This window comes from Chrysochloris asiatica, unplaced genomic scaffold (genome assembly GCF_000296735.1).
Source record: "Chrysochloris asiatica unplaced genomic scaffold, ChrAsi1.0 scaffold00020, whole genome shotgun sequence".
Lineage (NCBI taxonomy): Eukaryota > Metazoa > Chordata > Mammalia > Afrosoricida > Chrysochloridae > Chrysochloris > Chrysochloris asiatica.
The window spans coordinates 12929205-12941282 of NW_006408538.1; the positions used below are offsets into that span (position 1 = coordinate 12929205).

Consider the following 12078-nt stretch of genomic DNA (forward strand, 5'->3'; position numbering starts at 1 on the left):
CATGCAGCCCGGTGTGACAGTAGAACAGTCCGTAGGGTTTTCTTGTCTGTGGTTTTTACAGAAGCAGATTGCCTGATCTGCCTCGGTGGAACTGCTTGTTCCTAGGTGCCTTCAAGTTGGTTCCGACTCACAGCGACCCTGTATAGTGTTTCCAAGGCTTCAGATCTTTGCAGCAGCAGAAAGCCTCATCTCTCCCCTGCATCCATGGAGCCATTAAGTGGGTTCAAACCACCAGTCTTACAGTTAACAGCTGAACACTTAACTGTTGGACCACCAGGGCTCCTTATATATATGAGTGTGAGTCAAAAAGTATTGCTACTAAGGTTCTACTTCATACTTGCACAGGTTTATTCCAAACAAAGCGTGTCCAAACATGTCTCTATGATCATTGGATGGTGGCAGACAAGTCCTTACAGTAATTTATTGTTGTTGTTGTTGTTAGGTGCCATCTAGTCTAGGTACTGACTCACAGAGACCGCATGTACAACCGAATGCAACACTGCCCAGTTCTGCACCAACCTCACAATTGTTGCTACGCTTGAGCCCACTTAGTCTCATTAGGGGACCTTCAAAATAAAGGTCCAATCCCAACAGTGGCTTCCCAGGGGATATGCTGAATTAGGCAGAGAAGTCAGCTCTGAAGGTTGTGGCAACTGTTGGTTTAATTCCAAAGAGGTAATATAGATAGATTTTCTCAAAGAAGAAAGGACAGTCATGAAGGGTTATTTTGAAGAGGTTTTAAGACAATTGAAAAGTGTGCTGGTGAGAAAAGGCCAGGAGAGTTTTTCCATCACAGGATTGCACCTGCTCATTCTTCAGGGGTAGCAAGGGCTTGTCCTACAAGAATTTCATTGGGAAGCTTTCTCCCATCCACCCTATAGCTTTGGTCTTGCCTCTTCAAACTTCATTTTGTCCTCAAATTCAAAGAACATTTAAAAGGAACACGATATAAGGCCTTCGAGGATGCCAACATTGGCCGTTTTGACATAGTATAAATCACAGAGCACAGAATTCTTCTGGAAAGAGTTAGAGAGTTGGGAACACCACCTTCAGAAGTGTATAAAACTAGATGGAGGAGATTTTGAGAAACAGTAACTTCACATTTTAACATTTTGGTTTGATAATGGTTTCTATGATTTTGAAGCAATACAGACTTGGACAGGTTGATATACTAGGACCTTAGTACTGATGCCTAAGTATAAAATAAGCCAATCACATGCTCCCTAAATGGCTTAATTCAGACTCTCCATTTATATTTGGAAGGTTTTCTGCAAAACATTAGAAAAGAGAAGCTATTACTTTGTTCATTTAAAAAATATATACCCGTGGGAGAGAATATTTGCAAAATAGCTTATAAAGGACTTGTATGCATACCGTAACAATTGTGAGAATGACGTCGAATCTGGCAGTGTTTTCTTCTGTTGTGCGTAGGGTTGCTATGAGTTGAAACGGCACCTAACAACAACAACAGTATGAGGTAACATCACTACCAGAAATTTGGGGAAGTGGAGCAGGATGAATAGGTGGAGCACAGGACATTTTGGGGACAACAAAACTATTCTGCCTGATACCGTGGTTGTTGTTAAAAGCCGGGATAGCATGGGTGGGGACAAGGGCCATATTTGTAACATCATTTGTGGGCCATACAAAATTATCAACTTAAAAATTAGCCTGTTATAGTTGGTCAAACATTTAATTAACTCACCCCGAATGTTAGGGCTCAGAAAGTGGTTGCCTCATCAAGACCATCCCAAATGATTTTGTGGGCCTTACAGTCTGCAGGCAAAGTATTGCTCAAGGTAATACAGAAACGGCTACAGTCATACATTGACAGAGAACTTCCAGAGGTTCAAGCTGGATTCAGAAGAGGCCGTGGAACGAGAGATATCATTGCTGATGTCCGATGGATCTTGGCTGAAAGCAGAGAATATCAGAAGGATGTTTACCTGTGCTTTATTGACTACGCAAAGGCTTTTGATTGTGTGGATCATGACAAGCTATGGACAACATTGAGAAGTATGAGTATTCCAGAACACTTAATTGTACTTCTAAGAAATCTGTACCTAGACCAAGAAGCAGTTGTTCGAACAGAACATGGGAACACTGAAAGTTTTAAAATTGGGAAAGGTGTGAGACAGGGTTGTATTCTTTCACCATACTTGTTCAACCTGTATGCTGAGCAAATAATACGAGAAGCTGGGTTCTATGAAGAAAAACGTGGCATCAGGATTGGAGGAAGACTCATTAACAACCTGCGATGTGCAGATGATACAACCTTGATCGCTGAAAGTGAAGAGGACTTGAAATATTTACTTATGAAGATTAAAGAGCACAGCCTTCGATATGGATTGCATCTCAATGTCAAGAAAACAAAAATCCTCACCACTGGACCAATAAACAACATTATTATCAATGGAGAAAGGATTGAAGTTGTCAAGGACTTCATTCTTCTTGGATCAACTATCAACACTCGCGGAAGTAGCAGTCAAGAGATCAGAAGACGTATTGCACTGGGCAAATCTGCTGCACAGGAACTTTTTAAAGTATTGAAGAGCAGAGATGTCAGCTTGAGGACTAGGGTGCGCCTGACCCAGGCCATTGTGTTTTCAATAGCCTCATATGGATGCGAAAGCTGGACAGTTAATAAAGAGGATCGTAGAAGAATTGATGCCTTTGAGTTGTGGTGTTGGAGGAGAATACTGAGGGTGCCATGGACTGCCAAAAGAACCAATAGATCTGTTTTGGAAGAAGTGCAGCCAGAGTGCTCCTTGGAGGCCAGGATGGCTAAGCTTCGTCTCTCCTACTTTGGACATGTAGTCCGGAGGAAACAATCGTTGGAGAAGGATGTCATGCTGGGTGGGGTGGAGGGTCAGAGAAAAAGAGGGAGACCTCCAACGAGATGGATCGGCCAGGTGGCATCATTGATGGACTCGGGGGTGGCAGCGGTGGTGAGGTTGGCCCAGGATCGAACATTGTTTCGTTCTGCTGTGCATGGAGTCGCTATGAGTCGGTTCCGACTCGATGGCACCTGACAACAACAACCAACAACAGTCTGCAGGCTGGGCGTACCCCACTCCTGTTGCGTAGGGTTCCCAAGGAGCGGCTGGTGGGTTTGAACTTCCAAACTTGCTGGTTAGTAGTCCAGTGCTTACCTTTTATTGGTAGATAAATGATATTAAGCATTTGTCAAAATCCTAGGATTAGCATAGCACTAATGTGAACTGTGGATTTGAGCTAATAATAATGTGTGAGTATCAATCCTGGTGTGATGCTGTGGGCTAGTGCGTCAGACTGCAGAGTCATTTGAACTGCAAGGTTGGTGGTTCAAGCTCACCAGCGGCTCCTTAAAACCCTATACAGGGTCACTATGGGTCGGAATCGACTCGAGGGCACTTAACAACAGCAACATCATTCATAAATGTGCCCACAGGTAGACATGGTGTTAAAAATAGGACAGACAGTGCTGGGGGCATACGGAGCTGTGTACTCTCTGCACAACTTTTCAGTAACCTTAAAACTACCCCAAAAAGTAAAGTCTATGAAAATATGTATCAACTCCCATAAATGTAGAATCCCAGACTCCCAAGCATGGAGGTCTGGCCGTTCACATCCCTTCCTCTGCGTTTCAGGGACGGGCAGCAATGCTTGCTACATGGAAGAGATGAAGAATGTTGAGATGCTCGGGGGGACCCATGGACAAATGTGTATCAACATGGAATGGGGTGCATTTGGGGACAACGGGTGTCTGGACGATATCAGAACCAACTATGATAAACTGGTAGATGAACATTCTCTGAACTCAGGGAAACAAAGGTAAATGTGCTTGGTAAATGGAAGAGACCATTGAGAGGGCGGTCAGTGGTGGTGTGGTCTGTGGGGAGAGAATGTGGCTGCATCTGCCTTTCCCCATGGAAAAAGCTTCTAGTGGGTCTAGTGGGTGGAGGTTGCCTCCAGGAGACCATCGCTTTCCTCCTGACCTTGGCTTGTTGGTCCAATGGCAGCAGAGAGCCAGGAAGTGTGGTACAAGATGGCGAGTGATTAACTTCCTGGACAGGAACCACCTCTGCCTAGAAAATTCCCAGAGAACAGTGTGGCCACGCTACTTCCCTCAGAGACTTTGTCATCCTGGGTGATTGTGGCTTTCTTTTTGCTCTTATTTCTTCCCCAGTGAAATAGAAACCAGTTGGTCAGCAGGGTTTTATTTTGTTTTATAACATTGAAACCTACTGGACCATCAGAGAGCCAATGCCAAGGGAAATTAGAATATAGCCTGAGCAGGGGTAGGATTTGCGAAGGGTACTGTGGAGGCCTAGGTAAAACTGAGCCCTTTTCTCCATTCATCTATCCTACAGAGAGCCACCACTGCCATCTAGTGGTGGTTGGGAGCTTTGCCGCTCAGACCTCACACTGGTATAGTGATGCCCAAAAGACCCTTTGTCTCAGACCTCCTTTGGTGCCAGGAATCACGCCATCCTTCATAATAGGCCCTCCTCTGTGAGTCTGTGTTCTGCCAGGTTTCTCCATGGACCACCTGACATCACCTGGACTGTCACCTGTGAAATCGTCCCAGTGTGGGGACACTGGGCTTGGTGTGTGATGCCGAAGCACTTGAATCCCCTGTCACTGTTAGAGATCCTTGAGTGTGGTTGTTTTTGTTAGATGCTGTTGAGTCACTTCCGACTAAGCGACCCCTGTGCCCAATCCTACGTCATCCTCACCAGCCTTGTCCGGTTTAAGTGCGTTGTTGCAGGCACTGTGTCAGTCCATCTTGCTGAGGGTCTTACTCTTTCCGCTGACCCTCCACTTTACCAAGCAAGTTGTCCTTCTCCAGGGACAGTCCCTCCTGACAACATGTCCAAAGAATGAGAGATGAAGTCTCAACATCCTGGCTTCCAAGGAGCACTCTGGCTGCACTTCTTCCAAAACAGATTTGTTTGTTTCTCTGGCAGTCCATGGTACTTTCAATAGTGGCCTCCAACGCCATGACTAAAATGCATCAATTCTTCTATGGTCTTTCTTATTCATTGTCCAACTTTCACATGCATATGAAACAGTTGTAAATACCATGGCTTGGGTCAGAGACGCACCTTAGTCTTCAAAGTGACCTCTTTACTCTTCTTGAACATTTCCAAGAGGCCTTTTGCAACATGTTTGCCAAATGCAATATGTCTTTTGGTTTCTTTTTTTTTTTTTTTTTTTTTTTGCTTTTAACAAACAGAAATGTGTTCTCTCACAGATTAGGAGGCTAGCTGTCCAAATTCAGAGTGAAGGTTTTATCTTTGGGCTCTGGAGAGAGGCCCTAATCTCCTGCCAGCATCTGTGGGTCCAGCATCCTTGAAGATCTCGTAATGCCCTGACATCAGTCTTCCCCTCCCTGAATCTAGGAGCTTCACAGTACAGGGCTCCAAGTCAAAAGGATACACTTCACTCCTGGTTCTTTTATCTTGATGGTAATAGGTCCCTCTCATCTTTTGATTTCTAGACTGCTGCTTCTATGAGTATTGATTGTGGATCCAAGCAAAATGAAGTCTTTGACGCTTCAGTCTTTTCTCCATTTATTATGATGTTATTTATTGGGCTAGTTGTGAGGATTACATTGAGGTGCAAGCCATACTGAAAGCTAGTTTTTGATCTCCGTCAATATATTAAGTCTTCTTCACTTTCGGCAAGCAAGGTTGTGTCATCTGTATATCACAGGTTGTTAATGGATCTTCTTAGTGTATTTTTTTCTCAGAATACAGATTGAATAAGTGTGGTGAAGAAATATGACCCTGGCACACACCTTTCCTGGTTTTAAACCATTCGGTGTCCCCTTGTTCTGTTTAAACAAGGTCTTTGGACAGTTTCCTCATGAGCCTAATTAAGTGTTCTGGAATACCCATTCTTTGCAATTTTGTCCATAGTTTGTTATGATCCACATAGTTGAATGCCTTTGCATGGTCAATAAAACACTAGTAAACATCTTTCTGGCATTTTCTGCTTTCAGCTAAGATACATCTGACTTCAGCAATGATATCCTTCATTACACCTCCTCTTTTGAATCCAGCTTGAATTTCTGGTAGCTCCCTGTCAATGTACTGATGCAACTGGTTTTTGAATTATCTTCAGCAAAATTTACTTTCATGTGATGTTAATGATGTTGTTTTGTGACTTCAGCATTCTGTTGGGTCACCTTTCTTTGTTATGGGCACAGATATGGATCTTTTACAGTTGATTGGCCGGTAGTTGTCTTCCCAATTTCTTGGTATAGACAAGTGAGTGCATCCAGTGCTGCATTCGTTTGTTGAAACAGTTCAATTTGTATTCCATCAATTCCTGGAACTTTGTTTTTTGCCAATGCCTTCATGCAACTTGGACTTCCTCCTTCAGTGCCATTAGTTCTTGATCATATGCTACCTCTTGAACTGGCTGAACACTGACCACTTCTGTGTATCCCTTCCATCTTCTTTTGAGTTTGGAGAGGGCAGGAAAGTATGAATCCAAGAGTAGGCTGTCCTCAGGTGTGTTGTGGCCACCTGACTCTCCAGCCTGCCTGGCCTTGTCACTCTCCCATGTCTTAGCCCTTAGCGGGCAGATAGGGCCCAGTCTGGAGAGGAGAAAAGACTTTTCAGGAAAGTGATGTTTGAGCTGAGAGCTGGATGGGGGTTGACCAGGCCAGGGGCAGGAACTTAGGTGAGGAGGAAGGTGGTCTACCTTCACACTTGACTTTACTTCTGGTTTGTGGATTTCCCAGTCCTCTCTGGCCTTCCTCTCCTGGTCATCTGCCGGAGTTGAAGGGAGGGGGCCTGCTGGGTACATGGCTGCTGCTGGTGTCCTGGAGGGGCAGGAAGGGGCCTGGAGTCACCGAGACCGAGGGGGCTGGCAGTCCTGGTCATGGCTCACAGGACCCGCTCCTCCAATTGTTTCAGGTTTGAGAAGATGATCAGCGGCATGTACCTAGGGGAGATCGTCCGCAACATCTTGATCGACTTCACCAAGAAGGGCTTTCTCTTCCGAGGGCAGATCTCTGAGACCCTGAAGACGCGGGGCATCTTTGAGACCAAGTTTCTCTCTCAGATTGAGAGGTGAGAGGTCGGCCTGGCCGGAGGTTCCTGATGGGGGTTAGCAGGGGTCTGTTCTTTATCCTCTGGTTTAGGAGCTATCAGCCCAGTTCCTTTGAAAATATATGTATAGGTGGCTATACGAATCCATTCTAAGGTGGCCAAAGGGCATTAAGAGGTGGGCTGGCGGCACAAATGGTTAAGCATTCAGCTTTACACCCCCAGCTGCTGGGGAAAGACCTGGTGACCTGTTTTTGTAATGCTAACAGAACAGCCTTATCAAAGTCCGGGGAACTCAGCTGCTACGAGGGGTTGCTGTCAAAGTTGACTTGACAGCACTGAGCAATAAGGAACATTAAAGATATTTTAAACATACTAGTATTGGAGGGGCATTGAGTCTGACAGAGCCAAGAACCAGTGCCTAGCCCCACTACAAGTATTTTTTCATCATCTAGTGTGTACCCTATGAAAGTCACATCAGCCTCCCTCCTGGTTTTCCCATGTGGAGTGAGCACATTCCATCCCTGCTCTGCCATCTTCCAAACCAAGTTGTGAGTGAAGGTAGAAAAGTGCTGTTGTAAAGCAAAACCAGCTGTGTCCGTGTTGCCTCCCTTTTAATAAGAGCCTTAAAGGAGAAAGAACAATGACGTTCGCTGACTAGCCTGTTAGCTTTTCTCCATTGGTTTCCGCCATGCCTGTATCTGTAAATCTCACCGCCCACCAGACCCAAGGCAGTCAGGGGCCAGCAGCAGATGAAGGGCAACAACAATGCCCCCAGGAGGCCTGAGCAGGCTGAGGGCAATTGGACAGCCTTGGAAGGAAGTGAGGCTCAGCTCAGGGGTCAGCTGTGTGTGCCTCGTGAGCAGAAAATGAGTGACCACCACCTTTCTGTCATCCCAGGTGGATCCTGGAGAGCATCAGTGAATAGTTTTCTGATCTCTGTGGGAAAGGTGTTTTAAGCTTTAAATAACAAAATGAAAACGACCAAATTTAGCTACATTATAATTAAGCTTCTGTAAATGAGAAAAAAAGCAGGGGTTGGGGGAAGGTAATCAAGCTCATAAGGCAAACTGAGGAAAACTTGTTTTGTATGCAACAGAGCATGACTTAGTGGTCAAGGCCTCAGGAAGCCTGGACTTAAGACCTGGCTGTACCCTGCTGAAGGTGCCTGGAGGGAGCTAGTCAATTTCTCCCAACCTCAGTTTCCTCATCTCTGAAGTGGGTTGATTGGTAGGAGAAGTCAATGAGGCACTTTAGTGTCTGTCACGTAGTTGTTGTTACGTGCTCTTGAGTCAGTTCTGACTCATAGCGACCCGGTGTAGGGTTTCCAAGGAGCCGCTGGTGGGTTTGAACGTCCTCAGGATAGACTGGCAGCTATTGTCACGGTCGCCATCATTGTCATCAGTTCAGTTTAATAAGACAGAGATAGATACTTCAGGGGAAAAGTGTTTGGGGACATAGTTGGTAGTTCATATGAAATATGACCTAATAGGTAGTTTAAATTTAAAAAAAAAGTTATTCTTAGTATTAAGAAATTAAATCATAGTGTAATGCTACTCTCTTCTCTAATTACGGTGTATCCTAGAATGAGACACTGACTGTTCCCTTTCCTGCTCTCAGATAATACAGTGACACCTGCAAAAGCTGGAACCTGTGTAATGCATAAACCTTTCAGAGAAGGAAACTCACATACTTTATACTAATAGAAAATGATAGGAAAGATGGCACGCTGTCAGTGCAGGAAAACGCATGAGACCCCGAAAAGCGAGGCATTCCCCGCAAGTTCCAGCTTTCACAGGTTTCACTGTGTTTAACAGTTGGCTTTGTGGGCTAATGTGCCAGACTGCAAAGCCGTTTGAAATGCAAGCTTGGCAGTTCAAGGTCACCAGCTGCTCCTCAGAAACCCCTATATAGGGATGCTGTGAGTCGGAACCAACTCAGTGACACTTAACAACAACAATTAAGTAGGGGTGGAGTCCTGGTGTGGTGCTGTGGGTTAATGCGCTGGAATGCAAAGTCGGTTTGAAGCGCAAGGTCTGTGGTTCAAGCTCACCAGCTGCTCCTTTGTAGGGTTGCTATGGGTCGGAACCAACTCGATGGCAGTTAACAATAGCAACAACAGTTAAGCAGGGTTGGCACTGTGGGTTAATGTGCTCGACTGCAAGGTCGGTTTGAACCATAAAGTTGGCGGCTCAAGGTCACGAACTGCTCCTCGGAAACCCTATATGGGGTCACTGTGAGTTGAGACCTACTCGACAGCACTTAACCACAACAACAACAATTAAGTAGGGGTGAGGGGGGATCCCATTTTCAAATCATCAGACTATAGAGTTGTTTTATGACAGGAAAAATAGATGGGAAAGAAATATATTAAATTCATTTGTTTGGGTGTTAGGAATGTGGATAGTTTTAATTTTCCAATTTACATTTTTCTAGATTTGTCCAAATTTCTACAATTTGGCATGCAATCCTTTTGTGACTTAAAAATAAATACACTCTAATTTGAAGTGGGGGGGTCACGCTTCTGCTCATGGGTAGGCAGTGATTTGGGGCCAGTCCTCTGGACTCGGCTCTTGTGCTGCTCCTTCGGGTCCCCTCACTCCATCCAGCCTCCTGGTTTTGTCCACTGCAGTGACCGATTAGCGCTGCTCCAAGTCCGCACCATCCTTCAGCAGCTGGGGCTGAACAGCACCTGTGATGACAGTATCCTCGTCAAGACCGTGTGTGGAGTTGTGTCCAGGAGGGCGGCGCAGCTGTGTGGGGCAGGCATGGCTGCCGTGGTGGACAAGATCCGTGAGAACAGGAAACTGGACCATCTGAACGTGACTGTGGGAGTGGATGGAACGCTCTTCAAACTTCATCCACAGTAAGTGGGTTCAGCTTTAGATAAGCAGAGCTTCCGGAGCATCACCAGGGGGGAACCAGCCCGAAGGCTGAGCGTGTCCAAGGACGAAATAGTGATGAGCTCTGAAGTGTGGCTGGGATCCCCGAAGAGGCTGAGAAGTGGCTTCACCTGGCCAGCTCAGACCAGACGTATGATGTGAAAGTCAGGCAGAGTCTGGGCTGGATAGGGAACAGGGAAGGAGGCAGAGGTAGGCATGGGCTTCCCATCAACCTGGCCAGCTGCAGCCTGGCTGAGGCTGTCTTTAGTCAGTGGAGAGGGAGTGAAGGAAGGGGGAATGAAGACCCATTGTTTTGTTCGCCTGCTAAATCCAGAGCTCGTCAAGACTTGGAAGGGTGGGTGCAGTTTTGGCCCTGGGCTTCAGGTTAGGTAGGGGTAGGAAGCATCCTCCTTTTGGTCACCCAGGTCCCCTGGAGGCCAGTGGCTGAGGAGTGCCTGACACCCAATGCCAGAGGACACATCTTTCGGATTCACTGCATGTCCCATAGCTTGACTCTTATTTGTTGAGTGACCGTATAATTCATTGCTCAAATTGGGGTACTTTTGCCAGTGAAAGGGGTACAACTAATCACTGCTCTGGGACCGTTCCAGGCAAACGGGGCCATAAGGAGCAACCTTGTTTAGGAGCAACTTTCCCCAGCTTAATGTAGACATTAAGTTCCTAACTGTGGTTTGGGATAAAGCTGTGTGGTTGGAACCATGTTTTGCTCCATCCCCACTCCATCCCCTGGCCCCTGTAAACTGTAGCTTTGTTTATAAATGATGACTGTCAGTGTAAACTCCCAGGCACCTTCCTGTTTGAATGGAGCCTCATCCTGTTTCCCTCCTCTCTCTGTTAGGCGCTTTAGCATTGCTAGCTAGGTCTACCACCTCTTCTCATCTTTCTCTACCTCCCGGTGTTATTTTTCACTTCTTCTAGCTTCTCCAGTGTCATGCACCAAACGGTGAAGGAACTGTCACCACAGTGCACCGTGTCCTTCCTGCTGTCAGAAGACGGTAGCGGCAAGGGGGCAGCGCTCATCACGGCTGTGGGTGTGCGGCTCCGAGGAGAAATGCCCCCAAGCAGCTAAGAGCCCAGGATGCCTCGCCTGCCGCCCTTCCAGCACTTCTGTCTTGGAGCGGAGACCCCTGGTCCTCCCAGTGAGTTGTGCTGGGAGATGCCCGTGCAGGAACCTGCCTCCCGCAGCCGGGATGAACACAAAAATCCAACTCATGGCATATAAAGTAGGGTACAAGATAGAGTGTGTGCTGCTGGTAATCTCTCACCTCAGATCCCTCCTCACCTGCCCTGCCACTCTGCATGATTTGATTTCCACCTGGTCGTGCGTTCCCCACGTGTAAAGCCTAGTGACACCCATTTCTAATTTATGCATCCATCCAATGGAGTTATTTATTGGCTCGAGATGAAAAGTCACATTCTTGGACAGGCCTTAGGGCCGCTGACGCCATCCTTGGGGACACATCCCCTGTGTGAATTGTATTATCACCAGCAGACACTGCCGGGACTCTGTCTCCCAGGGGCGCCACCTGAAAGGTGTGTGGACGTTGCATTAGCGGCTTCCTTCCGTCCCAGCACCCAATGCCTGCTGTGTGGCGCCCCAAGTCCCCAGTGGGACGTGCCAGTGCTACCAAATCGTGTGTCTGTGGATCCAGTCATAGCACCATTGTGACTGTCTTGCATTCTGTTTGTCTTGTGGGGGGAGTTGGCAATCCTGTGGGAAATGTCTTGTCTCCATTTTGGGTAAAAAGAACCAACCAACCAACAATGCCATCACTGGAATTGCCCATCGCTTTTGTGAGCCATGTTGTATGACCTAGTAAACTTTGTACCAACTGAAAGACCTGAGTAATGCTTAATGGCTGGGAAGGGGGAAGGAAGTCTTGGAAGGAGGTTGAAAACCTAACAGTGGGGCTATTTGTGACCTGGATGCGGGAGAGAGCTTCAAATGAAGATTGTACCCTTTAGACCCCACTCACCTTCATTTGGCACAAGGAAGGACCTCTGTGAAGCATGCCACTGAAGCATCATTTGCCTGGATTTTCCAGCACTTGTCCTGTCAGTTCTAGCCCCTGGGTCCTGCAGCCCCACCCCAGCACTTTAGTAGAGGGGAGAGAACTGCACACCTCTGTCCACAG

General features: G+C 46.7%; 1 protein-coding gene across 2 annotated transcripts in view; it reads left to right on the forward strand.

Moving 5' to 3' along the window:
* Window positions 1-11775, forward strand: part of HK1 (hexokinase 1) — an 89711-nt gene extending 77936 nt beyond the window's left edge. For both annotated transcript variants that reach the window (XM_006835845.1, XM_006835844.1), the window contains 4 exons: window positions 3630-3813; window positions 6909-7064; window positions 9673-9906; window positions 10862-11775. In XM_006835845.1, coding sequence (XP_006835908.1) covers window positions 3630-3813; window positions 6909-7064; window positions 9673-9906; window positions 10862-11012 — 725 coding nt within the window. In that variant the 3' untranslated portion in view covers window positions 11013-11775. The remainder of the gene's footprint in view (window positions 1-3629; window positions 3814-6908; window positions 7065-9672; window positions 9907-10861) is intronic.
* Window positions 11776-12078: the final 303 nt, after the last annotated feature.